We start from the raw sequence: 27,926 nt of genomic DNA, 5'->3' as shown, positions 1-27,926 counted from the left end.
TCAGTGCCCGGAGGAGAAGCTCGTACCGTCGCCCACAGACTGGAAACCAGCTTGATGTAAAAACCATGATGTGAGTGATAGCCTGGTGGAAACTTGAGAATCAGAATTTAAAATACGGCGGGACAGAATAATTTATGGATCTTGATTAAAAAACATGTTGAGAGGAAGGACCGAGATTTACCCCTGGGTCCCATATTGTTTTTTATTGCATATTATAAAGGAACTGGGTGAATTCATGTGAACGCCATCAAAATAGCTAGTTATATTAATTCAGTTGTATTTATTAATTTGAAAGGTAAATCATTGATTCAGTGTCTGTAGCATCTGAGTGACGACGATCACAAATCAGCAGGTGAATCATTTTAACATCATTTTTTTATTCCACACAAACAATCAGACAACTGGAGCCAAATTTTGAAATCAAATAAAATCAAACAATAAAATCTGTAGATATATATATATATATAAAAAAGAAAATACTGTGAAACTAGAAACTGACGCAAATGAAGAAACATAGAACTTGTTTTGTACAGATTAATTTGTGCTGTATTTGGAATTCAACATTTTAAACATTATACAACTTCTCAAATCAAACAGATGAACAATAGGATGATATTTTTTATGGGGGGGGGGGGTTGTAAAAAAAGCTAATTTAAAAAACTTATTCAAACTTTTTTTCATGCGATTGATCACAAATATATCCAAGGTTAAAATAAAAATACTTCAACATAGAGTTGCTGCTTAAGTGAGAAGAATCGGCTTTAAACCTTCAGTAGAAAACTTCATGACATTTACCAGGAAATGTTTTTACTTATTATCTATTTATCTCTACACTGGAAAACGTGTCTGCAGCTACAAAGTGCAAAAGGCGAAGCTACAGGAGAGAGAGTGAGAGAATGAGTCAGGAGTTTTCACGTGAACGGTAAAAACATTCCTGGTCCTGATCAAAGGCACTAAACGGAAGCTACGCTAACGCTAACGGAGCTGCAGCGACACGGTTCAACCACCGGGGGTTTGGTCAGAAAGGATTTCATATCAAAAGTCATTTCTCTGAGATTCAGTCGGAAAACGTCTCAGAAACACACGAAGAAGAGTCGTTAAGTAGAGAGCGGCGCTGCACCGCCAGCCACCAGGGGGCGCAGGGGAGCTGATATACTTTCTTAATTATCATGTATTGACTAATAAATCACTCATTGTATCAATGATCTGAGCTCATTGAAACATACAGGGTGCTACTATTTTGCTTTTGAATTAAAATGAAAATTGTATCAAATTTTGAATTTTATAAAAACTACCATCAGGTAAAAATGTGATGATAGTGATTGAATTTGTGAAATGGTAAAGATTTGCCTCGTGTCTAAAATAATGTCGGTAACATAAGTTGCATTATAGATTTTTGAAATTGGCCAAATGGCCAAACTAGAACGTCTAGGATTATGATTTAGGATAAATTAAATTTGAGATTTTATAAAATTTTGTGATTAAAATAGGTTTATAACAAATGTCAAATAAATACTGTTTAGGAGAATAATTTGAAATTATACTACATAACCAATTCTAGAAATTTATAAATTATACAATAAAATCCTAACGTGAAATAATGAAATGTAGGATTATGAAAAAATTTGAAATTTTACCAAAAACTAAAATTGGAATAACAAATAATTTTTAGGATTTAATATTGTCAATAAAATGTCATTTTACTAACATAATAAAATGTGGGATTATGTCACATTATAAAACAAAATGTATTCTAATTCAAAATTTTATCAAATTACATCATAATGAACTGTAACAAACAAAATGACAAATTCTGTAAATTTACCAAACAAATTTGAATCACACACACACACACACACACACACACACACACACACACACACACACACACACACACACACACACACACACACACACACACACACACACACACACACACACACACACAGGATGTTTGGTCTAATCTTATCTGACAATCTGATTTTCCAGATTGTTCCTCCACCTGCAGGAAACAGAGTCTGGATATAAATACCACAGAAAGATAAAGTGTTCCCCTCCTGTGTAATTCTCTGATCACTACAGCGTTCTAACAAAATGAGTGTGTGTCAACAACTTCACAACACAAATCGATTTAAGCTGAATAAACAATTCAGTTTTTAAACCAAACTCTGATATGATTTTGTTACCCTGACAACCTGGGGATTATCCCACAGTAAAACGAACCTTATAAAGTGACAATGGAACTAACAGAGGTTGTGTGTTTGTCAATAAAACAACAAATGAAACGCGTCTGGTTTCACTGCTGCAGAGAGGAAACCACAAACAGACAAAACACCACAACAATCTGAGAGAGCGAGTCTGCACGAGGCCACACACCCTCAGGGGAAGCTGCCATTTGTAGTTTGGTCTAAAAGGACAATCTGTTTATTAAAGGAACTTTCATTCATTCAGGGTTTGTGGTAAAATCTTATCATTTTGAATATTTCTCCAAACTTCAGTTTGTCTTTATCCCGACTCAAAGTTACAGGAAATGAGGAAAATTACAAAATACTGACGTTCAGGACCAACTTCCCCCTTTGTGCCCGGCTCGAGGTGCTGGGGGGGCAGTGCATTCTGGGAACAGTGCATTAATATTATAATATTAGGAAAGTACCGTGTACAAGAAACAACAAAAACAAGCTTCCAGCTGAACCTGCTGTGCTCAAATGAAGCACCTGAGCACGTCACCAGATGGAAAACAGTCCTGCGAGTGCCCTGGAGCAAGGCACTTCAACCACAGCTGCTGCAGAGGAGAAGACTCAGCAGGATGGTTTCACCCAGAGTGAAGGACACATCAGGTCCAGATGTTGTGTTTATTCCTCGAGGACAGATTCAGGACAAACTGTCAGAGACACGATTCAAACAGAGGGAATCGAACCCGTGTGTCTGAACCACGTTCTGATGAACGTCCACGATCACAGAGATCTGTAGGTTCACCACTTCTCACAACCGGGATTTTGACTCAACTTCTTTCATCCAAATTAAGTTTCTGAAGTTGTTTGACAACTTAAAATCACATTTTATTTTATTTAAGGAAAAAATAACAAAGAGGAGAAAAGAATAAACTCGTGGTTTTGTCCTTCAACAGCTTTAAGTGAATGAATGAACCTTGAATATTGAATTTTCTTTTTCTCAAATACTCGAAAATGTGGAATTTGACAGCGATCAGTGACATGACATCACGTGTGTGTGTGTGTGTGTGTGTGTGTGTGTGTACATGGATTATCGTTGAACTGATAGAATTGTGAGTTCATGACCCTTGTATTGTTCAACTCCAACAGAACATGAGGGTCCAAACAAGTGTTGTAATAGATTCCTGCTGGAATCTACATGTAGAACTAGAACCAGAAGAAAAGCAGGCACACAAAAAAACTCAAAGTGAAATATCGGTCCGAACTCGACCAGTGAATCTACATCAGAGCGGGGGTTTCCTCACCGTGGACACATGAAGCTCCAGGTTATCAAACCACCAATCAGATTTTACAGTGTTAAAACACAAACATCAGGAAATCCTCACAGACCTCCCTCTGGATCAGGGATGTGCCTCGTCGCTGCTTCTCTCAGCTCACAGGAGAAGTGGATCCGTCTCAGAGCGGAGGTCGAACAGGAAGAGTCAACAGAGCAGCCCGAGTGGGAGGAGCCCTTTAAGAAAACACTGTACACGTGCGATCAAACGTTCGATTCCCAAAGGTCTGAAGGAGATCTGTCAGGAAATGACATCAACCTGTTCGCATTCGAACTAACTCCCACACAGGAAAAAGGAATTATTATAAAATCATCTTATTGCTTTGAGACGTGAGACAAAAGAGAGGAAGGTGGAATGGAACGATCCACAAGCTTCAGACAAAGAACCACAAAGTTCAGAGCTTCTGATTTCACGATTCAATCAGTCTTTTCTTTTTTTAATCAAATATATATTTTTCAGGTTGCATCATTTTCTATTTTCTTTAATCACTGTTTCAGATTTTCTTTTTTTAAACAAAACAATTTACTGAAAAGAAAATCAGCAGATAAATGTGGATGAAAATAATCGTGAGCTGCAGCCTCACATTGAAAACTGCATCTTTCACTGGTCCATCAAATCAATGTAAAGGTCTTCTTACCCGTTTGGTCCTTTGTCTGGGGCCTTATTAATAATAATAATAATAATAGGATTAATAAAAAAGTGAATAGAGACAGGTCGGCAATCAGTAGCAATCAGTGGTTTTTTCAGTCTTTCAGAGGCCACTGTGAAATGTTATTTTGTTTTGTTGCTTGTAAAATGAATAAAGGAGGAGGAGGAGGAGGAGGAGGAGGAAGAGGAGGAGGAGGAGAGGAGGAGGAGGAGGAGGAGGAGGACTGGATGGTCGGCTCTGACCTCGCAGCGTCTCCTGGCTTCAGACCAGAGTCGTTGGATTTTAAATAAATCTAAAGAGGAGAGGACCGTGGGTGGAGAGGGTCTGGGTTAAATCTGCAGAACGTCCTGGTCCTCAGGACACTGGGAAGCTGTGAGGAGCAAACAGCTGTGAGGAGCAAACAGCTGTGAGGAGCAAACAGCGGCTCCTGTTCAGTCTGTTCTGAAAGTGACTCTGAGCCAAGAAGAGGAAAAACTGTGAAACAGGCAGCGGATCATCGTTGAGGCTTTAATTCATCTTCTCTGGCCTCAACGCAGCTGCCTATGGAACAGGAAGTGGTTTGAGATGAGAAGAAGCAGCGGAACTGATCTGACAACAGCAGCAGGTCAAGTTCTGCTGCGTCACTTCACCGTTTCAATGACCATGAAGTGAGCCCACGTCCAGTCAGGAGAACTGCACGTAGCTGAAGAGCCACGGGACCAGGAAGAGCACGTTGAAGCCCACCACCCCGTACACGATGTATCGGTAGGGCAGCTCCACCTCCATGTGCTGCCGGGCCTTCCTCACGTCCCCGCTCGGCACGCCGGTCACCCAGCACACCAGCGGGATGGTGATGGCCTTCATCAGCGCCCGCGTGGCCATCAGCACCAGGACTCCCACGACCAGCCGCAGCAGGGCCGCACCCACCAGGCCCACGCTGAGGGCGGGGAAGGCTAACGGGAGCTGGTCCGGCGTCTGGTCGGGCAGCAGGCCCAGGTAGTGGTTGACGTGGGAGGCCAGCGCCACGCCGGCGCCCGTGCCCAGGATCTGAGCGGTGTCGCCCCGCGAGGTGCTCCAGGTGTCCAGGGTGAAGGAGAAGAGGCCCAGGCCCAGGTGGAGGGAGATGATGAGGAGCGGCGCATAGCGGTAGGTCAGGTTGAAGCCGTCAATCAGGTCCAGGACTGGGAGGAAGACGAGCAGGATCAGGACACTGTAGAGGACACCAGCTATGACGTCCTGGAGGAAACAGAAGCAGTTTTATCTCAGTGATGTTGAGACTCTTGTAAAATGAGGGTGAAACAGAACATTCCTGGCCTCTGAGGGCTTGTATTATATTTATCAGACTTAATTGTCCCTGTGATAAACTGCTGATAGTCCCGAGCACTGGAACTAGATCAGAATCACTTGAGATAAATATTTGTTGATACATTTCCTTGTGATGGATGAAGGAAGTTGAGGACTGCTGACAGGAAACAGGAAGTCAGCGAGCTCAGCCCGGCGGTGAACTCTGGACTCAAACTCAAAGGTCGTTACCAAAGTTTATTAATTGAGCCGAGCAGCAAACTGACATGTGGATTAACCCTTAATATTAAAATAACAAATCTTATTGCATCTGTTCACCATCTTTATTATTATTATTTTAAGTAACCACCTGCTATCCACACTAAAATAAGAAAATCCACTGTTGATTTTCATTATACAGTTTATCAAGATTCATTATTAACTTCTGCGACAAATCCAGATGCTTTACTAATTTTATGAATTTGGAAATGACACTACAGAGGCTGATGCTTGGTATCGTCATCACTACCATCTGACATCAGACGAGCAGTTCAGTGATTGACAGGGACGTTGTTAAAATCGTCCCACGTCAGAAGAAGGGTTCCTGCCCCCGATGTCCATCAGTCATTAACCTGCAGCCCCGCCTCACGGGTTGGAGACGGCTCAGCGGGTTCTCGTGTTCCAGGAGAAACCACAAGGACACGTTTTACTGTGAGCAGTTAACGGGAACTCAGCCGCGAGATAACAGACAGGAAAACCTCTCTGAAGGTCACAGAGATTTATCGCTCCAGCCGATACAAACTCACGCTGCCCTCTCTCGCCCAAGAACACACACGTGTTGAGGGAAAGCTTTGCAGGCGTCCGTCTGTAATGTTCTCCTCAGCTGACACAAGCCGAGGAAGCTCTGGAACAAGAACCTACAGCTTCCAGAGAGAACAAGAGCAGAAGGAACGGCTGGAGGAACAGCTCAGCTCATGTCAGAGAAGCTTTTACCTAAAGTATCTGATAATGAAAATAAATGAGTGTTTGTATTGTGGCCTCAGTGGAAACAGAACCACTAATAGACCTGAATATGGAGCCTGACCCAGTGTGACTCCTGCCTGCTGTTCCTCTGGACCACATAATGACTTAATGGTTCCTGCTATCAGCTTCCATCACATGATTACACAAGTTGAACACATGGAAAGCAGACTGATAACAGTCTCTACAGCCCAGGCTGTAACATGTGGTCCAGGCAGAGCAACTGTATTTCAATGTAGCTGCGCATTTAGTATAAAATGTCAGACAGTGATGAATGAGCCTTAAATCTTCACGTTACATCAGAGTAGGAGCGCATTACTAGTTTAAGATGTACAAAGAAGAGTGGGAACCGTGCTTCTCGTCTGGAATAAGGGAATCAAACAAAAGCATGGTGAACTGAGAGTTAGAGAGCGAGAGCGAGAGCGAGAGGGAGAGCGAAGGCGAGAGCGAGAGGGAGAGGGAGAGGGGAGAGGGAGAGGGAGAGGGAGACGGAAAGGGGAGAGGGAGAGGGAGAGGGAGAGGGAAAGGGGAGAGCGAGAGGGAGAGGGAAAGGGAGAGGGAGAGGGAGAGCGAGAGCGAGAGCGAAAGGGGAAGGGAAAGGGGAGAGGGGGAGCGAGAGCGAGAGGGAGAGGGAAAGGGGAGAGGGAGAGTGAGAGCGAGAGCGAGAGGGAGACTGAGAGGGAGAGCGAGAGCGGAAGGGGAGAGGGAGAGCGAGAGCGAGAGGGAAAGGGGAGAGGGAGAGTTAGAGGGAGAGGGAGAGGGAGAGGGAGAGGGAGAGCGCTCTTTCATCCTTCAATCGAAGGGTTTGTCATCATTATCATCAGCGGAGCAGCTTTTTGCAGCTAACCCTAACCCAGCCCAAGTCTCCACCCAAACCGGCTGTTTCTGACATCTTCTTTTAAACAAGTTGGTGGTTAAAGAAAAACCAAAACTGATTCCGGATCTCACCATCTTGGAGTTAACACTCTTTCTTCCTGGAGTCAGAACTGGAGTCAATTCTGTCCATTCAGAATAAAGACATGTTATTAGATTCAGAAGGACTTACACTTCCATAGGACATAAATCTCTAACCCCCAGTTATCAATAAACAGGAAGGAGACGCTCCTCACAACTACACAACTTGCTGGAGAATCATCACATTTAATTGTTCTTCGGTATCAAAGTAAACCAGTGACACTTTTCGTAACCACTGATATCGCACTAGCAATAGAAAGTTTTAGTGTTGATGATAGCAATTTACCAAAAGAAGGCTGAAAACAATGGGGCTCAAGTTGAAGCCCACTGTGTAACTCACATTCTCTGTCTACATATAGTTACACAACATTACTACAGCTGGAAACCTGCAGGTGAAAGAACAGCGGTGAAACAAAGGGAGTGCTCTGCGGCTTAGGTCCGGTTTCCAGCAAGCAGATTTCACCAGACACATTCTGAAGGAGACGATGTTCTGCAGGAGGGTTCCGTGGTGAGAGAGTTCAAAACTAAAAGCTGAACTTCTAACCATCACATTGAAGAGGTGAGAGAGATGTATGTGTTCCCTCTGGAAGGATAGTAGAAAAACTGAAAAGGCCTTTGATAGGAGACAGATTCCCTGCTTTTAGAAACTAATGATATCAGCTTGGTTAGGGCCCGAGCACCTACGCTGGGAGGCCCTATTGTATTTCGAAGGATTTGTATTTCCCTTTTGGGCTTCTCCAGGGCCTAGACGCTCAAATTCTTACCGATGTTTGCAGGAAATTCAAAATCCTAAAAGTTATTGTATTCTGCAGTAATTTGAAATGGGTGTGGCAAAATGGTAACCCAGGTGTATCAAAGTTAGACAAAAATAAAGGTCAACAGGTGCAATGGGAAAAACGCAACAGGAAGCCCGCCATTTTGGATTTAGTGGCCATTTTTGCAGTTTTCTAAATTTTTTCTTTGGTGTACTTGTCCCAGGGTTTTTCGTCAGATCAACTTCATATGGACATGAGTGTCATCACAACAAGGTGGCGATATAAACTACCTCGAATTTCGAGTTCTCATCAGACGGTGTGATCGTGGCGTTGCGTATAAGTTTGATGACAGGCCATCAAAACACAATTTTCTGTATCTCAGACATATTTGGTGCAATTGAGTCCAAACTAGACATGTAAGACAAGAGTCCCGGCCTGATGACATCTACACAGAAATTATGAATTAAAATCACAGCGCCCCCTGGTGGCAACAGGAAATGTCTTGTTTTTGGAACATCTTACACTTGGAAGTATTCCTCCTCATCACTGACTGCAACCATGTCCAACTGTGTCAAAAGTGTCTCAAGACATTGATATTGGCATAAGATCACTGGGACTTTTTGTCAAAAACCATATTGGTGGCGTGGCGTCAAAGTTCATCAATTCGCAGTTGTACAAAATAACTGACTAACGCCCCCTAAAGTGAAGCCCTGGCACAAAGATTGGCCGAAAATCGATAGGGACATTTGTCTTTTCATGACAAACCAAAATAAATCTGATGAACTTGTCCTTGGGCTTTCATTAGATCAACTTCAACTTCTGTGAATGTCATCTCAACAAGATGGAGATATAAACTACCTCGGTGTATATATGATTTCATCACACTGTGTGACCGTGGTGTGGCGTGACATTTTGAGGATTTCTCCAAAAATGAGGGATTAATTATAACTCCTCTGTGCATTGTTCTTTCAGCCTGAAACCTCATTCACACATTCACAGTCCCGCCCTGATCAGATCCATATCAATATTGACTCTTCATTACAGCGCCACCTGCTGGCTACAGGAAGTGACATGTTTTAATCTTTGATGAACTGCTCTTGGCTGCTTTACAATATACAGCTTAAATGAGCTGCACATATAAAAAAACACTTCAAAGGATTCATTAAGAAAATATTATTAGTTGTCAGTTTGCTTTAATGTCACAGTGTCGGTGATGTTAGAATCCTTTGATGTTGTAGATGTAAAGGTGAAAGATTTATAAGATCTGTAGAGAGAAAAGAGTGTTTTTGACCTGAACAGATCTGTTAAAACGTGGGAAAAAGAGGAAGTGAAAGAGAGGGAGGAGCAGAGATCTGTTTCTGTTCGGAGGAAGTCAAACTATTCTACAGTCTCTGGTAGCAGCTGAAATGGAGCAGCAAGAAAATCAACCGGCCAGACAAACACTCTCCTGTTCGATCTGTGTGGATCTACTGAAGGATCCGGTGACTACTGGCTGTGGACACAGCTACTGTAAGAGCTGTATTCACACCCACTGGGACAAAGAGGAGGAGAGAGGAAGCTACAGCTGTCCTCAGTGTAGACAGACCTTCACACCGAGGCCTGTCCTGGAGAAAAACACCATGTTAACTGATTTAGTGAAGGAGCTGAAGAAGATCTGCTCTCGTCACGACGAGGTGATGAAGATGTTCTGCCGCACTGATCAGCAGTGTATCTGTTATCTCTGCTCTTTGGAGGAACATAAAGACCACGACACAGTGTCAGCTGCAGCAGAAAGGACTGAGAGGCAGAGAGAGCTCAGGCTGAGGAGACAAACAATCCAGCAGAGAATCCAGGACACAGAGAAAGACGTGAAGCTGCTTCAACAGGAGGAGGCCCTCAATGGCTCTGCTGATAAAGCAGTGGAGGACAGTGAGGAGATCTTCACTGAGATGATCCGTCTGCTGGAGAAAAGAAGCTCTGATGTGGAACAGCAGATCAGATCCCAGCAGGAAACTGAAGTGAGTCGAGACAGAGAGCTTCAGGAGAGACTGGAGCAGGAGATCACTGAGCTGAAGAGGAAAGACCAGGAACTGAAGCAGCTCTCAGACACAGAGGACCACAACCAGTTTCTACACAACTACCCCTCACTGTCACCACTCAGTGGATCTACACACTCATCCAGCATCAGGATCCGTCCTCTGAGGAACTTTGAGGACGTGACAGCAGCTGTGTCCCAGGTCAGAGGTCGAATACAGGACATTCTGAGTGATACAGAGACACAGATTTTACAGATTGTGTCTCAAGTGGATGTTTTACTGCGACAACCAGAGCCAGAGACCAGAGCTGACTTCTTAAAATATTCACAGGAAATCACACTGGATCCAAACACAGTAAACAAACGTCTGTTATTATCTGATGGAAACAGAGAAGTAACCTTTATGAGAGAAGAACAATCTTATTCTGATCACCCAGACAGATTCAGTTTCTGGCCTCAGGTCCTGACTAGAGAGAGTCTGACTGGACCTTGTTACTGGGAGGTGGAGGTGGGAGGAGCAGTTGGTGTAGGAGTCGCATACAAGAAAATCAGCAGAGCAGGAGACTCACTTGAATGTTTATTTGGATTCAATGATAAATCTTGGTCATTCTATTGTGGTAGAAACAGTCATTCGTTTTCTTACAACAACGTCCAGACTCCAGTGTCAGGTCCTGTGCCCTCCAGAGTAGGAGTGTACCTGGATCACAGTGCAGGTGTTCTGTCCTTCTACAGAGTCTCTGACACCATGACTCTCCTCCACAGAGTCCAGACCACATTCACTCAGCCTCTCTATGCTGGAGTTAGCGTTTATAATGATGGATCCACAGCTGAGTTCTGTAAACTCAAATAGACTTGATTCATTAAAAGCAGTGATTTAGATTCTGTGTTTAAATCTTTAACTTCTTTTGTCTACATGTTTGTTGATCAAATCACAGCGCCACCTGCTGGCTACAGGAAGTGACATGTTTTATACTTTGATGAACTGCTCCTGGGTGCAAATAGGCTCAATAAACTCATTGGATCATGGTCAGAATTGTGACATTTCCTCAAACCGCGTAAACATCGATGTGCGACTGATCATCCTTCGTCGCACATCAATGACAACATTGTCTCCTCTGGCGAAGGTCAAGATGTTGTCATAACTCCACTGTGCATTGTCCTATCACCACCAAACTTCTTTCACATGATCAGAGTCCAAGCTTGAATAGCTCTATGTGTCAATATTTCCTCAGTTTCATAGCGCCACCTACTGATTCGCCATGAAACAGGAAGTACTTTGTAAATCCACTTGTAAATCCTCTCTGCATTATCCAACCGGCTCCGAACTACTACTCCTTGGGCTTTCATTAGATCAACTTCAACTTCTGTGAATGTCATCTCAACAAGATGGAGATATAAACTACCTCGGTATATATGATTTCATCACACTGTGTGACCGTGGCGTGGCGTGACATTTTGATGATTCGCCAAAAAAGAGGGATTTATTATTACTCCTCTGTGCATTGTTCTTTCAGCCTCAAACCTCATTCATATATTCACAGTCCCGCCCTGATAAGATACACATCAATATTGACTCTTCATTACAGCGCCACCTGCTGGCTACAGGAAGTGACATGTTTTAATCTTTGATGAACTGCTCTTGGCTGCTTTACAATATACATCTCAAATGAGCTGCACATATAAAAAAACACTTCAAAGGATTCATTAAGCAAATATTATTAGTTGTCAGTTTGCTTTAATGTCACAGTGTCGGTGATGTTAGAATCCTCTGATGTCTTAGATGTAAAGGTGAAAGATTTATAAGATCTGTAGAGAGAAAAGAGTGTTTTTGACCTGAACAGATCTATAAGTCCAGTATAGTGATAGCGATAGACCATACTGTTGCTCTTAATAGAGTTAATTAGTGTGTTAAAACGTGGAAAAAGAGGAAGTGAACGAGAGAGAGAGGAGCAGAGATCTGTTTCTGTTCGGAGGAAGTCAAACTATTCTACAGTCTCTGGCAGCAGCTGAAATGGCGCAGCAAGAAAATCAACCGGCCAGACAAACACTCTCCTGTTCGATCTGTGTGGATCTACTGAAGGATCCGGTGACTACTGGCTGTGGACACAGCTACTGTAAGAGCTGTATTAACACCCACTGGGACAAAGAGGAGGAGAGAGGAAGCTACAGCTGTCCTCAGTGTAGACAGACCTTCACACCGAGGCCTGTCCTGGAGAGAAACACTATGTTAACGGATTCAGTGAAGGGGCGGAAGAAGACTGGACTACTCAAAGCTCTCAAGTCCTGTCGGGTTCGTTTGACCTCTTATTGGAAAAAACACCTCCAGCCTCATCTTCAGTCAGCTCCATTGAAGAAGCACAAGCTGGTGGAGCCCTCAGAGAAGCTCCAGGAGAACAAACAAACAATCCAGCAGAGAGTCCAGGACACAGAGAAAGACGTGAAGCTGCTTCAACAGGAGGAGGAGGCCATCAATGGCTCTGCTGATAAAGCAGTGGAGGACAGTGAGGAGATCTTCACTGAGATGATCCGTCTGCTGGAGAAAAGAAGGTCTGATGTGAAGCAGCAGATCAGATCCCAGCAGGAAACTGAAGTGAGTCGAGTCAGAGAGCTTCAGGAGAGACTGGAGCAGGAGATCACTGAGCTGAAGAGGAAAGACCAGGAACTGCAGCAGCTATCAGACACAGAGGATCACAACCAGTTTCTACACAACTACCCCTCACTATCACCACTCAGTGGATCTACACACTCATCCAGCTTCAGGATCCGTCCTCTGAGGAACTTTAAGGACGTGACAGCAGCTGTGTCCCAGGTCAGAGGTCGACTACAGGACCTTCTGAGTGAGACAGAGACAGAGATTCTACAGATTGTGTCTCAAGTGGATGTTTCACTGCCACAACCAGAGCCAGAGACCAGAGCTGACTTCTTAAAATATTCACAGGAAATCACACTGGATCCAAACACAGCAAACAAACGTCTGTTATTATCTGAGGGAAACAGAGACGTAACATTTATGAGAGAAGAACAATCTTATTCTGATCACCCAGACAGATTCACTTTCTGGCCTCAGGTCCTGAGTAGAGAGAGTCTGACTGGGCGTCGTTACTGGGAGGTGGAGGTGGGAGGAGCAGTTGGTGTAGGAGTCGCATACAAGAAAATCAGCAGAGCAGGAGACTCACTTGAATGTTTATTTGGATTCAATGATAAATCTTGGTCATTCTATTGTGGTAGAAACAGTCATTCGTTTTCTTACAACAACGTCCAGACTCCAGTGTCAGGTCCTGTGCCCTCCAGAGTAGGAGTGTACCTGGATCACAGTGCAGGTGTTCTGTCCTTCTACAGAGTCTCTGACACCATGACTCTCCTCCACAGAGTGAAGACCACATTCACTCAGCCTCTCTATGCTGGAGTTAGTGTTTATAATGATGGATCCACAGCTGAGTTCTGTAAACTCAAATAGACTTGATTCATTAAAAGCAGTGATTGAGATTCTGTATGTAAATCTTTAACTTCTTTTGTCTCCCAATTATGCAGTCCAAAGAAAACTGTAGTTTTGTTGTTTTTATGTTTCTATTGCTGATACTTACCCTAATCTTTTTTTAACAGGAAAAATGGATACTTGATTTTTAATTTATTTTTAGTATCAGCACTTTGCCTGTTCTTGGTTTTAAATGGATAAATACTAGATTTTTCTTTGCTTTTGTGTCAACAGTACCCTAATATGCAGCAAAGTTTATTAAAATATTTTTTTTTGAATGAAGTATCAACTTTATTTATTGTCTTTATTTTCAGTCATCAAATGCCTGGAACAACCTCTAGCTAAATCGAAAAGCTGTTAGTTAATAAGAGCAATTGAGAATTTGTGTCATTCATAATCCGATTAGTCGATTAATCGTTTCAATAATCGATGATTAATCGACTATCAGAATAGTCGTTAGTTGCAGCCCTACTGATCAGTGTGAAAATTAAGTTGTTCTAACATTGTCCAATTGACACAAAATTGCTCACGCTACATCAGAGCCCCCACTTGAACAGATCTGTATATCTGCACGTAATAAAAGTGATTGCGCCACCTACCGGCAACAGGAAGTAAGCTTTTTTTTACAACTATCATTCGATTTACATAAAACCTTCCCAGTGTGAAACTTCCCAGTGCTATTTGGTAACGTGGACCGTAATGAGCATATGCAGGCAAGGATCGACGTCGAGTGACGGACGCAGGAAGTGAAGCGTTTATCCTGCTGCAGTGCGGAGACGTGCACTTGGGCATCGAACGCTCTCTTCACCGACCACAACAGGCTTCAACGTGCGGGTGCTCGGGCCCGTCAGTGCTACAACATAGCCCTAGTTCTATCTTCTGTTTTTAAAGTAAGGTGTAACCAACGAACAGTACAAGGCAGTGCGGCTGACCTTTTGCATGCCATCAGTATTTTACATTGTAGTGTGTGAATTATTTTAGACAAAGTAACAAACAAATATAAGAGATAAGGTGCAAATATAAGTTGGACGACTTACTACAGAGCAGCAACGACGACAAACCTGGGGTTTGACCTCCTCTCACAAACAGCCTGAACGACTGTGTGAGGAACATTGAAATGATATATTATTATTGAGTGAATGTTTATTTGTTGCGTTTATTTGTCGGAACCACAATCACAGCATTCAGTGACTTCTTAGGAAACATCAAAGTCCTCATCAGAGACTGAGGATTTGTTGCCTCTGGTCGTCACTGACAGTCGAGACCTTTGTTGTAATTTTCTCTCCGTGAATCGTAAATCTAATAAACAGCTGAATGAATCATTGTAGAACTTTTTCTAGGTCAGGTCTTGTTTATCTGAAACAGTAATATAGTCTCTGAGTGGTGGTGAGAAAGTCCGTTAAGAAGAAGCCTCTGATGTGGAACTACCTTCTGTAGAGTGTCTGCCAGCAGAGCCAGCAGGATGTCATGATGTCATCACGGCTGGTCCCTCACCACCGTCCGTCATCACCGTGAAAAAGCCGTGACCACAGTGCACCGAGACTGACATCATTCACCAACAAGAGCAATGAGCCCGTTCAAGGTTAACGTGACCGACAGGAGGACAGAAAACTTCACAGAAAGATCTCTGGAGAACATGTTTTTCCTTAAAGTTACGTAGTCGAAGTTAATTCAGAACCTTTGAGTTTATTGTCTTCTAGACCAGGGGTTCTTAACCTTTTTGACCCTGAGGCCCAATTTTTTCAGTGCAAAGTGACCCGGGGCCCATTAAATGTTAACACTGTAGTTAATTGATCTCACTCATTTCTATTCAATAATAGATCAAATCCATGTACAGTTTAACAAGCTAACAAGCTAAATAAATAATACAATGACATGATAAAATGTGATCACCACAAAGATTTTTATTAAACTTTCAATAACTTTTGCTGATAATATACGGAGCAAGAAATACAAGGAAGAAAATGTCATGAATTTGAACAGTTTAATCTGCCTTAAATGCATTTGTAATAGGCTATTTACATATTAAACTCAAATCACAACACAGGAAAAGTGTTTTCTTTCCAAAATAAAAATCATCAATCAATAAAAAAGGTGGTGATAAAATAAATGCATTCAAAAATAAATATTATATATTAATAATTATATTGTTATATAATTAATTATAGAATATATTTTTATATTCTATAATATATGTTTTTAAATTAAATAAATAAACTCTAAATTAAATTGAAATAAAGTGCAAATGACTATAGCCTTATAATCAGCAGATTCATTTAACAATTGCTTCAGCAGTTTTCATTTTTGCATGGCAGAACCAGATGTTGCTCTTTATATCTTGAACAAATAAACAACCAAATCAATGAACAGTCAAAACAGTACGTTTTTAACAAGCTACAACTTATTTTTTTTATCTTCAACTCTTAATGAGACACCTGGGCCTGCCTCTGAGACACAATCAGATCCAATCTGGGTGGAATGGGGGAAAGGCTCACTCTCAAAGTAGCCTCCAGCGTTGTTCTGAGTCTGTTTCGGGCTTTGGTTTTAGTTGTGGCCACAATGGAGAACCCTGACTCACACAGGTATGTAGTTGTGAATGGGAGAAGGAGTTTCACAGCCCTCAGTGCAAGACATGGGTACTCCTTTGAGACAGCAATCCAGAAGGAGCCCAGGTCTAGTTTGCCCCACTGCAATTTTAAAGTGCTGTCGGTGGAAACTTCCAGAAGCTGTGATTCCAGACATGAGGGCAAAGCAACATCATTTGCAGTGGGATCCACAGAAAATGGGTCCAAAATCCACATGTGTCCCTCTCTGGGATCCTCAGGAAAGTACTCATCAAATTTCTCTGCCAGTTGTGAGAGGTGCTGAGAGACTGAGTCACTGATCATCACCTGAGGGCAGTTTTCCAAAATGTCAGACAAAAGTGGAAACATGTCCATCCTCTTTTCCTGGGCCCTCTTTGTCCACAAAGCAAGTTTCCTCTTGAAAGCTTGAACTTTGTCTGCAACAAAACATATGTTGCTGTTTCTTCCTTGAAGAGAGATGTTCAGCTGGTTCAGTAGTGAAAAAATGTCACAGAGGTAGGCAAGTTTTGCTGTGAACTTTGTGTCAGCATAGTAATGTGCAAAAGGAGATTTTTTCTCAGTGAGGAAAGTGAAGACCTCATTCTTCAGTTCAAACAAACGCTTTGTTCACAGCATTGTTTTTAATAAAGTTGATGGTTTTCACACATATAGTCATCACTTCGTGGAACTCTGGTGACATCTTTTTCGCTGCAAGGCTTTCACGGTGGAGAAAACAGTGTGTCCATTTAGCTTCTGGTGCACGCTCCAGTATCTGTCTGATGACACCGCGATGCCTGCCAGTCATTGACGCTGCGCCGTCACTACACACTCCGACACAGTTCTGCCAGTCCAGGCCGTTCTCAGTGAAGTATTTATCAATGCAGCGGAAACATTCCTGAGCCGTAGCTCGTGTTGGTAGCTCTCCACAGAACAGAATGTCTTCGTGCAAACTACTGTCCCAGCGATAGCGAACAATGACCAACAGCAGTACGGCATTTGTGACATCCGTGGACTCATCCATTTGCAAAGAGAAAAATGGACTACTTTTTATTCTATCAAGAAGTTGCTGCTGTATGTCTGAGGCCATGTCCGCGATACGGTGACTCACAGTGTCGTTGGAGAGTGGGATGGTCAGCAGCTTCTTTGCAGCGGCCTCTCCGATCATCTCACGGCACATATCCACGGCGGCAGGGAGAACCAACTCCTCCGCTATGGTGAATGGTTTTTTACTCTGTGCCACACGTCTGGCTACGAGGTAGCTTGCTTTCAGTGCACATTTAGAGTTGCCAGTCAGTGACACAATACATTTTTTCTGCATCTGCAGCCCATTTTCTTTTCTCTTAAAAAATTCTACCGGCTTTCCCACGAGCGTCGGATGCTTGGTCTCTAGGTGCCGCTGTAGCTTCGAGGGCTTTAAAGCTTCATTAGATAGCGTCAGCCCACACTCCACACACTGGGCTCTCGGCTCTTCCTCACTACCCCCGTTCACAAATCCATACCGAATGAAGTCGGGATTGTATTTACGCACACATTTTGTCTTTTGGGGGGGTCCAGCACCACTTTTATCTTCATTTTTCCTCTTTAAAAACTTCTCCATCACTACCTAGCTGAATGTCGATCTTCTTCTGTTGTTCTGTGAGCTTGTTAAACAACTAACGCAGTACCGCCACCATGTGGTCGGAGGCTGCATTGTAACTGAGCGTCTCATGGATAGCATAGCCTAGTAGCTCTGGCGTCACCTGAATCCGCGCGTACACATTAATTAACATATCTGGTGTATTCAGTTGATAACCTATGCGGTCCCACGGCCCAAGCGGCCCACAGGTGCAAAACCGAAAGTTTCTTGCGGCCCTATGGTTAAGAATCACTGTTCTAGACGACTGGAGGAGAAACAGAGGGGGGTCCGGAAAATTTGATGACTTCAGTAATGTTGTATAAAAAAACAGAAAAGTCGTCCAATAGAAGGTGGATTTGAGCGGGGCTGTTTACTGCTGGTCAGTCGACACCGGACTATCTTCAGTGACTGCGTTTAAATGGACACCAACAATCTGACCGTAGACCTTATTCTGAAAGAGACATTATATATTTTACAGGACATATTATCATTGTCCTGTAAAAGAGCACAGTCACGTCAACCTGCTACAGTTTAATGCTCGATGCTGTCGTTTATCCTTTTTAGTGTTTTCTGGTTAAACGATAACATATGAAGCCTCAACTCCATTTCCATAACTCCCACAGGACGACTGGTAAATTTGCAGGAGGAGCTTTTCTCCCAGGTAAAGTGAGCACACTCACATTGTGTTTCCCTTTGTGTGTTTTTTGAAAGGGTGGTTTCCAGACTGTGAGACACACTGTGAAGCTGCTGGGGAACCTGAGGTTTAAACACACCCGCCCTGCGGTGTAGGATTCTGTGTTTCGTAATAGCACCTGTACGTAACAGCAGTGATCTCATCCAGCTGAGCTCTGCTGTGGGCCAAATGGTTTTCCAGTAAGTCTGAGAGTTGCTGCCTTGTATTACCTCACTCACACACACACACACCTGCGCTGGGCACAGACGTGTTCAGGCCTAAGCATGTCGAGGTCGTGATGCCTCACCAAAATAAAGAGGAGGATATAGGAGAGGTTCATATTTAGGAATTTAATTTCGAGTAAAAAGTACTTTTCCTTGATCGTCTTAAGGGGTAGTTTACATCTTAAAGCATCAAATTGTGTTTTGCTTGTGTGTTTGTGTGTGTGTGTGTGTGTGCTACTTCACTCTGATGTTTGAGCCTCACGGTGCAGACTGATCTTATCACAGCTACCTCCTGGACACAGTTTGTGGAACCACCTCATTGTGAGCAGCTGTTCTATGCTGCGTGGTTCTATGGTTCCTCTGGTGATTGTGTAGCTGACACCAGAAGCTGCTGCAGACCCAGTTCTGGAGCAGCCGCAGGTCAGATAGTGTTTCCTGCAGGTCGGCTATCATGTTCAAACACACAGTGACGCTACATTGGCACTGCAGGTGGCAACGCTGGCACCGTGTGTGTGTGTGTGTGTGTGCGTGTGTGTGTGTGTGTGTGTGTGTTCAGACTCACCAGGACTGAGTGCATTCCCATGTAGATTCGACTGACGCAGACCAGCAGACACCAGCAGAGAGCCAGACCCAGGCCCAGTGGGAGCGGGTACTGTGGAGAGGACAGGACACCATCATCAACCCAAGTACAAGTCACACAGCTTCATAATCAACAGCAGAAGAAACTTAAACCTGAAGGAACCAGAGCAAAATAACAACTTCCAATATTAATGAATCCATCAATTCCTCTGTGATTCACTGGTAGCTCCATAAAAGTTCAATATAAACTACAGACTGATGTGTTTCACGCTAATCTGTAAATCAGCATTTAAGTGTATTTATGTTTGCATTTTATGGGTTAAAATAAAATCTTAATTTGTATTTGTGTCATTTTTTTATTATGCAATAATACTTGATAGTGAGTTGCTGCATCCAAGCGAACATATCACACTGCTGCATGTTAATTATTCAGACGTATAGAGCTACACTTTGTTCTGTGAGCAGTTCGTCACCGGCCTCGATCAAACGCTGCAGAACGATTATCTGACTCAGAGGAGCTCGTAAAAATTTCAGCAAATCAGCTGTTTCCTTATCAAATGTACTTTTACTGTAGCAAAGAGAGAAGGGAGGGGCTTAGAGCTGAAGGCTACAGATGTCCAGAGTCAGATCTCATTTCCTCCATGTGACTCTGATCCTTTGTTTTTTAATCTTGATCAGTGAGTCACCGTTCTTCAGTTTGTGATGCAAGTCGAGAGCCGTGAGACCGACATGACTCAGCACTCTGCAAAAACGCGCCGCCGAGAGACCAACGAGTCATGCGTCACTTTGAAGCTGCTTTCAAACCTGCACTCATAATAATAACATGAAATTATCCTGGGGGGGGGAGAACACAGGTGCTGCTGACATTCTCTCTGGAGTTTCTTCTGGTAGAAACTCTGTAATGTCCGAGTCAGTGCTATGAGAACACAGCCGGAGATTCTCATGCAGGACGGTGTGAACTGGTCGATGACGTAAGAAGACAAATATCAGAGGAGCCGTGCACGTGGAAGACGACAACTAGGAAAGAAGACGCCGCTGCCTGTGCTGTAAACACAACAACACATTCTAAATAGTTTCCAACTACTACTCAGTACAGAGAAGAGAAGAGATGACGGATGAGAGGCTGCTGCTGCTGAGGTTTGCACACTCACTGAAAAAGCCTTTTGTTCTCCTCATTGTGGCTCCTGTGTGTTGAGAGAGCTCAGATTCACACACACACACACACAGACACACACATAAATGACATCACCCTGACTCCCAGACCTTAGAGCGTTTGGGGGAGGGGAGGGGGTGTATCGTCTGTTGAATGGCACTCCTGACTCCGCTCTATCTATCTACCTCTCTCTCTCTTACTCCGACACACACACACACACACACACACACACACACAAACACACACACACACAGTCATTAGAACACATCTGTAAACTCAAACTGGGTAAAAACATCATCATTCTGTCTTTTGGGACAGATTATTGTCACCTGGAAAGAGAGAGAGATCACTGAAGGATTAAACAACACCAGGTGTCCGACCTGCAACAGGAGACTCCAGTGAGTGAATCTCCAACCACCACTTGAACCTGCTAATTATAAACCCTGAGAGCCCTTTCCAAACCAGTTCAGCTGTGGGGACCCTTTGGTTGGGAACCAGCATCTTCATGTCCGTGGACGAGCTGTGCAGCTGAGTCAGGAGCTGCTGCCCGACAAGCTGGGATCAAACCAGCGGAGAGTCAGAGGGGAGAGGGAGGGCAGCCGAGGGGGGGGGGGGACATCCCAGCCGTGTGCAAACAGAGGGTCACCGGGGTCCCACGGCCGTGTTTGCATGCTCGCTCTGGCCTCAGGCCCGTGACCACAGTGGTGCTGCCGCGGCCGCCTCATGCACGGCTCTATGGACGTGGTGTGTTTCTTGTGTGGCTTGTGGTTCTAGGCTCACTGCTTATTGACTGTTAGCCTCAGAGCACGGTTAGCTCTGAGCTGGCTAACGTGACACGTACGTGGGGTTAGAATGACAGTGATGAATTCATATCTTCATTTCTAGGGTGCGTCTCCTTCACTTCGTTCAAACTAAGCTGCGTCTGAACATTTGGTTTCTGCATATGAATTTCAAATCTTAGAAAAAGTGCAACTCTTGTTTCTCTGTCATTATAAACGGCCTCGACCACTTCTCTCAGAAACCAAACATCACGAAGGCCTGGTCCCGTCTGGTGAACACCACAGAAGAGACCTCCCTGGTGGAGGGACCAGCTGGAGAGACCCCACCTGAGGGAGGGACCAGCTGGAGAGACCCCACCTGAGGGAGGAAGTCCAACACAAAGCCTGTTCACCACGAGGATTCAGTTCTGGTTTAACTCAACCACAGAACAAGAACTTAAAGAAACCTCATCACGTGATGTGGCCTCATCTGATTTATCACTTCATTCCTCCACTCCTCCTTTCACCCTCTCATCTCTCCCTCTCCAGGCTTCTCTTCGCCCTGTAGTCTATCTTATTGTTTTCCTCTCTATCACTTTTCTGGATTAATCCTCTCTCCTCGCCTTTAACCACTTCTCTCCTCTGTTCTTTCTCCAGCTCTTTCCCTCCAGTCTCATCTTGTCTAATCTCCTCCTTCCCTCTCCGTGAACTGCTCCTCTCTTTCCCCGGTCGTCTCTCTTGCTTCACTGTTTGGATTATCTTCCGTGGAGACATCTGGCTCGAGTTATTGTCTGAGCTGGGCGAAGGCGAGGGACGGGCCCGTCTCTGACTGCAGCTCATTCAAATCCAAACATTCCTGCTGTGCTCAGACCAGCCGGCCCAGGCAGAGAATCAGAGAGGAACCAGAGCGGCTGCAGCCGGTAGCAGAGGAGGTCGGAGACGGACCTCCTTCTCCGGGTCTCTAATGGTTCTTCATCTAACACCCTGATGGTTTGTTTGCTTTTCAAATGCAACTTCTGGATGACGTAGTTTTTGAAATAAACCTCTTTATCGGCTGAGACGGGACGGGCTTGTGTTCCTTTAGAAAGAGTTAAAGGACCAGTGTGCTGAATTTAGTGACATCTGGTGCTCAGGTTGTAGTTTGACACCAAATAATGAACCCTCCCCTCACTCTCTCTCCTTCTGATCGGGCAGGAGAACCTCCGGTGGCCACCAGGTAACATTAACACCTTGTAACGTGCACATAACGTGCACAGTTCTGGCCTCTTTCCGCTCGGGGGCCTGCTGCAACACCCCTTGTTGCCTGTAGGTGGCAACGTTTCTCATCCTCCCAGTCAGGCCGACAGCTGAGAACCATATAACAGTCTCTTATCTGTTGTTCCACATGAGCAGATGAGTTGTCTGTATTTCAAACCCCGGCACAGAGATCACTTTGTTCCGGGTGTTTAAGCGAAGTCGTGGATTGGGAAACGTCAAACCGTTTATCTGATTGTAAATTTAGACCTTTAGTGACATTGAGGAGAAAGGAGAGAGATACTGACTCTGAATCAGTCTTATCTCTGAGCCCCACACTCGCCGGTCAGGGGTCGCCTCTCTTATCTCCTCCTCTGGCGAACAGACGGGGAGGCACAGGGCCGTAAATCAATCCCACCTCTGCCCTGGCCTGCCGGGATTCAAACAACACAACACAGTGATCCCACGCATGGCTGTTTTTACCACACGCAGCAAAGTAAGGACTGCTACACACCAAGAAACTCTCTGGAGACCTTGGCAAAGCATGATGGGAACTGGACCGGGTTCCTTTGAGTTTAAAGCTCGAGGCGATGCGAGATATATAATTATTATTATGGAATAGCAGCTTCCAACTTCTTCAGGTTTAGAATCCACTAATGGAGTTTATCTGCACGTTGTTGCAGATCTGGCCACACGTCACACGTCACACACACACACACACACACACACACACACACACACACACACACACACACACACACACACACACACACACACACACACACACACACACACACACACACACACACACACACACACACACACACACACGTTCCCTAAAGCTCATTACACAACACGTGTTACAACCCGGAAACTGTGACAACACTGCAGAATGTTTAGAGCTTAGACTGAACTCTGGTCAAAGAGGAACAATCTGCTGGAGTCTCTCATTCCAGTAAGAAACAAGTGGACTTCCTGCAGGTGGTTGTTCATGTCCCTCACTGTGTGGACACACTGAGGGACACAGACTGTCTGTTGGCTTCTACAGACAAGACACAATTGAGTGTTGTTCCTCCCAAGAGAATAGGAGGAGATGAACCAAAGAACAACACAGACTGGTTTGTTGAATCTAAATTCCTGCACCAGTTTTATTCCAGTGATTCAGTCAAAGTTCAAGTTCCCCTGGACTGAGTTGAACTGTTGGAGAAACACGTTGGTAGATGAAATGTTACCGACTCAGGGGTTAACGTGCTGAATGCTAAATGTAATGATGCTGTAAGGCTGAAGCCAAAGAACTGAGGCTGACAGAGAGTCCAAGGTTTCCTAACTTACGAGAAGTTATACAAGAGGATAGAAGCAGCCAATAATGATATGGATCAATAACATGTCAAAACACTTCTGCCAAAGTTCTCACATTTAAATTCTTCATCTAAATAAACTTAATAAATCAGATATTCACATGTGAGAAGGTGTAAAACCAGTGAACTGAACTTTTGATAAATTCCTGAAGAGTTTCACACCAGACTGAACAGTCGAGGACTTGTCGTCTTGTTGTGGCCACGGCGAGTTTGATTCCCGTGTCGTACACCGAGTGCACAGTGAACCCGGCTGCTGTCACTGTATCTCCCGAGCCGGCCACTCATTAACTGTTAATGACGAAGCCTCAGGAGACAGAGGACGCACTCCGGAGGACAGAGTCCCTGGGATCCTGTGGCACCAGTTGGGATGTGGGACTGGAGGACATATCTAAAGCCTCTTTTCTACATTGACACTGATATGTTAGTGTTGATAAGACTCCACATTAGAACAGCTTGTAATTGTTTAAAGTACAGAGGAGCAGAACCGAGTTATTAGCTGACGGATAAAGAAGCTGCAGATATGAACCTTTCAAACTTTTATTATTCTGAATAAACAACATAAGAAATGTAAATGTGGTTGTTTCTGTGTTTTCCTTTCATTATAAAGTTAAACTGGAAAATATCAAACCTTAATTAAATGCCTTTGTTAAGAGGGTTTGATGATTACCTCTTAGGGATTTAGGATTTATGTATATTTATGTCATATGTTGGACCGACAGTACATTTGAAGACGTTGTGGACATTCTTCACTGGTTTGTAACAATTTGCACATTTAGTGACGTTGAACAAAAACCAACACAATAAATACTTAATGTAAATAAAACCGAAGATTCTTTTAGTTTGTGTACAACCGCTCAGCTGAACGTGCACGTGTCAACATTTAGTCACAAACTAGTATAAACTCAGCATAAGAGACGAAAAGTTAAGACTGATATAAACTTAATGTGTAAAATGTTCGTATTAATCAAGTTTTAAATGGAGCTGGTTCAAAGGGCTGGTCATAACGTTTTATAGCAATTACAGAAGTGTAAAATTAAGTTGCGTAGTTCATAAAGCATTGCAATAAAAAGTTGTTCAAAGTTCTTGAGGTTACAACCGCTTGTTTATCGGACGGCCCGTGTAAGGAGGTGAAAGGTCAGCAACGATTTTCAATTCTCACCCATGATGCTTTGCGGTTTATTTCGATGTCAAGTGATCATGTCTGGTTTTGTTTGCACGAGGAGAACGGAGGTTGTGAAACATCGGAGGAAACTTTGTCAGGAGATGTGAGGAGGGGAAGTGGCCGATGTCCACTTCTCCTTCAGACTGTCCCCAGGGGGACGGAGGGTCGTGTGAGGACGGACGTCTTTCTTTACGTGAAAGAGTCAACTGGCAGAAAGTGAATATAAAGTATCCTAGTGATGCTTGAACTGGTGTGTTTCATCTAAACTGTACGAATTGTTGTTTTCTTTACTCCAGATTCGTCCATTTATATTTAAATACTTTATATTTAAATACTTTATCTTTTCATCAGGAGCGGCTCGTCTCCACGGAGGCAGCCATGTTTGTTACAGTAGCCCAGACTGGACAAACTTCTCATCTTTTGAGTTTCGATGACGACTGAAGCTACGACAGGTTCTGTCTCATGTTTGGAACCAGAGGGTGAAGTGAGGAGCGTTCAGCTGCAACATGACACTTCACCACTAGAGGCCACTACATTCTACACACTGCACCTTTAAAAGGGAGATTTCTCTCTGCACAGTAGTTGTGGGAACTGTTGTGTTTCTCTTGTGTGGACCTGGTTGTTGAGGTGGTAAAGTTAGGCAGAGGAGAAGGTACTGTACCTCCCAGCGGCTGCAGGAGATGAAGACCAGGGAGAAAGGGATGGCGGTGCTGGACATGGCGTGTGTGGACGGCATGCTGTACTCCGAGTTGTAGAACATCTCCACCTTCACCACGGGCGGGGACTTGGGCCGCGGCCACCCGATCACGTCCTTGGTGCACTGGCCCAGGTACATGACCCACACCCACACCATGATCAGCCGCCGGCCCACGAAGGCGTCCAGGTTCCAGATGACGAAGGGGAAGAAGGTGATGTAGAACAGCTCGTTGCCCAGCTCGGTTCCGAACGTGAACAGGTAGAACAGGAACCGGTTCTCAATCAGGAACTCCTGCCCGGCGTCCCCCGTCAGGGAGTTCCTCCGGAGGGGCTTCACCGTGGAGACAACCTCCGGGTCGCTGGGACCGAGCTCCCCCGGGGAGGGCGCGCTGCTGCCCGCATCTCCCCCGCACAGTGGCGCCCCGTTCCGAGGAGCGGTTTCACATCCATCCCCGGGGCTTTTGTCATCATCAGCCCCGGTAGTCCTCCTCCGAGCCCCGGCGGCCGTCACCGAGTCCCCGTCCCCAGCTCCACCGAAGGGGAGCTTTCCACTCTCCTTCTCCCCGGCGGTGTGGGGACTACATGCCCCGTTGTTGTGCGAGCCGGTCCGCCCCGCTGTCCCGCTGCTGTCGGCGGCAGAGACGCTTCTGGAAAACTTCCCGCGAACCCCGCAAATGTTCTGGAAGCGGGCGACAAGGTGCGGGTCCTGGAGGTAACGCAACGCCTCCATGGCCCCGTCGTTCCCCCGCGAGTTGAATCCGATTGACTCGCCCACACGCAGCCGAGGACAGGAGCTCGGACCCCGGTACTTTTACAGCCGGGCGGCGGATGCTAGTTCTCCGGCTAACGTTAGCTGGCTCACCCGCGCATCACGACAGGTGAATCCGGATCCGTGTTTAAAGCCCCAGTCTCGGTGCGACGCCGCTAATGAAGCCGTTTAACGGATGCTTTCTCCCGGGCGGTGACGGACGACCCGGCCAGTCTCTCGGTCCTGGTGCGTTCAGGTTCCGCGGTTTGAGCTCAGTGCGGGACTGACAGACTCGGAGAGAGCGCCCCTGCCGTGCTGCCTTCACTGACTATCGGAAATATCACCATTCAGCTATAAATCATCTTTTTATCACTTCAAAGTGACAAAACAAGACTGATTCGTGCTTTTATCTCCTGTTAAACTCATTACTAAGATAGACTGCGGTTACATACAATGGACTCCTATCAGACAACCCTTGAACGTGGCTCCAGAGAACACTAAGATTAAAAACATGGTGTAAATGATGCCGTTACTAGTCGAATATGAATGTTGGCTGCCGGACACTTGCATGACACCAGAGGAGCCTTATGAATGCATGCTGGGTCTTTTTTATGTTGTTTTTTTTACATCTGAAGAAGTGGTCGCCAGTTACTTATGTCTTACTTATTATTGGATTTGGCTGCAATGATGTTTACATTACGTTTACCGCAGGGTGACCATGACTTCTCTCTCTGACATGCTGCGATATTCGGGAGATGAGGAAAAAGCACTTGGAAAGGGTTAATAAGATATAGGTTATGTCATAAACTTTATGGCATAGGTAGTTCCTTAGCTCATAAAACAAATATGTCCGTAGCCTTGTATCTTTGTCAGGGTCTCTGATTGGTTGCGATTGGTCATTTATTGCATCAATCAATTAATCAATCAGCATATTGATCAAATGATGAACATTTAGTCATGAATCGCAATTAAATTTGTTGTTTGATGGGTTCGTATGCGTCATGACTCAACTCTCTAATGTTCGAGTTATTTCAGTGCACCTGAAGGCACCAGTGGTTCTGGCGCGCACGCACAATAACATTGAACGTGTGCATGACGTCATGACGTAAAGTCACCACACTTACTATGAAGCCTTATTTAAAAATTAAGAGGGGGGGGGAGAGAGAGGGGAGAGATAGAGGGGGGGAGAGAGAGAGAGAAACGCAACACACTTGTAAACATTGTCACGTTTCATACTTTATTAGTTAATCAATCACCTGAAATAAAGTTCAATGGCCCTTTTTTTCAAAATAGTTCATCTTAAATGTGGATTTCATCAAAATATAAATTCTTGCATTAAAATTTCAAGTTTTTCTAATAGTCACTTTGTCACTGTGTCGTTGTCTCGGTGGTTTTAAGATGCACATGTTCAGATGAAGTGAAACTCACAGACGCACAGAACAGACGAACCACAGAGGATGAGTCATCACCTCGCTGCACATTACTCACTTTTATGAAACAAGCATTTTGCCGCATTGAATAATAAAAGATC

At 44.4% G+C, this 27,926-nt stretch overlaps 4 protein-coding genes across 4 annotated transcripts in view; 3 read left to right on the top strand and 1 right to left on the bottom strand.

Annotated features, from left to right (window-relative positions):
• The window catches only part of LOC128450900 (E3 ubiquitin-protein ligase TRIM35), a 454,970-nt gene that overhangs the window by 350,989 nt on the left and 76,055 nt on the right, over positions 1–27,926 (top strand). The gene's annotated exons all lie outside the window — the stretch shown is intronic.
• On the bottom strand, positions 358–26,701 carry sgpp1b (sphingosine-1-phosphate phosphatase 1b). The gene is made up of 3 exons (XM_053434737.1): positions 25,613–26,701; positions 19,271–19,360; positions 358–5,369 (listed from the first exon to the last, which is right to left on the bottom strand). Exons 1-3 carry the CDS (start codon positions 26,375–26,377, stop codon positions 4,818–4,820), a joined length of 1,407 nt encoding a protein of 468 aa, XP_053290712.1. The 5' UTR covers positions 26,378–26,701; the 3' UTR covers positions 358–4,817.
• LOC128450897 (E3 ubiquitin-protein ligase TRIM16-like) lies at positions 9,543–11,621 on the top strand. Its single transcript, XM_053434654.1, has one exon. It carries the CDS (start codon positions 9,550–9,552, stop codon positions 11,005–11,007), a length of 1,458 nt encoding a protein of 485 aa, XP_053290629.1. The 5' UTR covers positions 9,543–9,549; the 3' UTR covers positions 11,008–11,621.
• On the top strand, positions 11,640–13,910 carry LOC128450899 (tripartite motif-containing protein 16-like protein). Its single transcript, XM_053434658.1, has one exon. It carries the CDS (start codon positions 12,169–12,171, stop codon positions 13,612–13,614), a length of 1,446 nt encoding a protein of 481 aa, XP_053290633.1. The 5' UTR covers positions 11,640–12,168; the 3' UTR covers positions 13,615–13,910.

Source organism: Pleuronectes platessa, chromosome 11 (assembly GCF_947347685.1).
Source record: "Pleuronectes platessa chromosome 11, fPlePla1.1, whole genome shotgun sequence".
Classification (NCBI taxonomy): Eukaryota; Metazoa; Chordata; class Actinopteri; order Pleuronectiformes; family Pleuronectidae; genus Pleuronectes; species Pleuronectes platessa.
Note: the sequence above shows the minus strand (reverse complement) of the source record. Positions and strands in the feature narration are given on the sequence as shown.

Excerpts from the sequence above, each read along its gene's own strand:
- LOC128450897 (XM_053434654.1), top strand. The coding sequence starts at position 9,550 with ATGGAGCAGCAAGAAAATCAACCGGCCAGACAAACACTCTCCTGTTCG.
- LOC128450899 (XM_053434658.1), top strand. The coding sequence starts at position 12,169 with ATGGCGCAGCAAGAAAATCAACCGGCCAGACAAACACTCTCCTGTTCG.
- sgpp1b (XM_053434737.1), bottom strand. The coding sequence starts at position 26,377 with ATGGAGGCGTTGCGTTACCTCCAGGACCCGCACCTTGTCGCCCGCTTC. Across the intron at positions 19,361-25,612 it reads TCTCCTGCAGCCGCTGGGAG|TACCCGCTCCCACTGGGCCT; the intron begins GTACAGTACCTT and ends TCCTCTCCACAG. Across the intron at positions 5,370-19,270 it reads TGGGAATGCACTCAGTCCTG|GACGTCATAGCTGGTGTCCT; the intron begins GTGAGTCTGAAC and ends TGTTTCCTCCAG.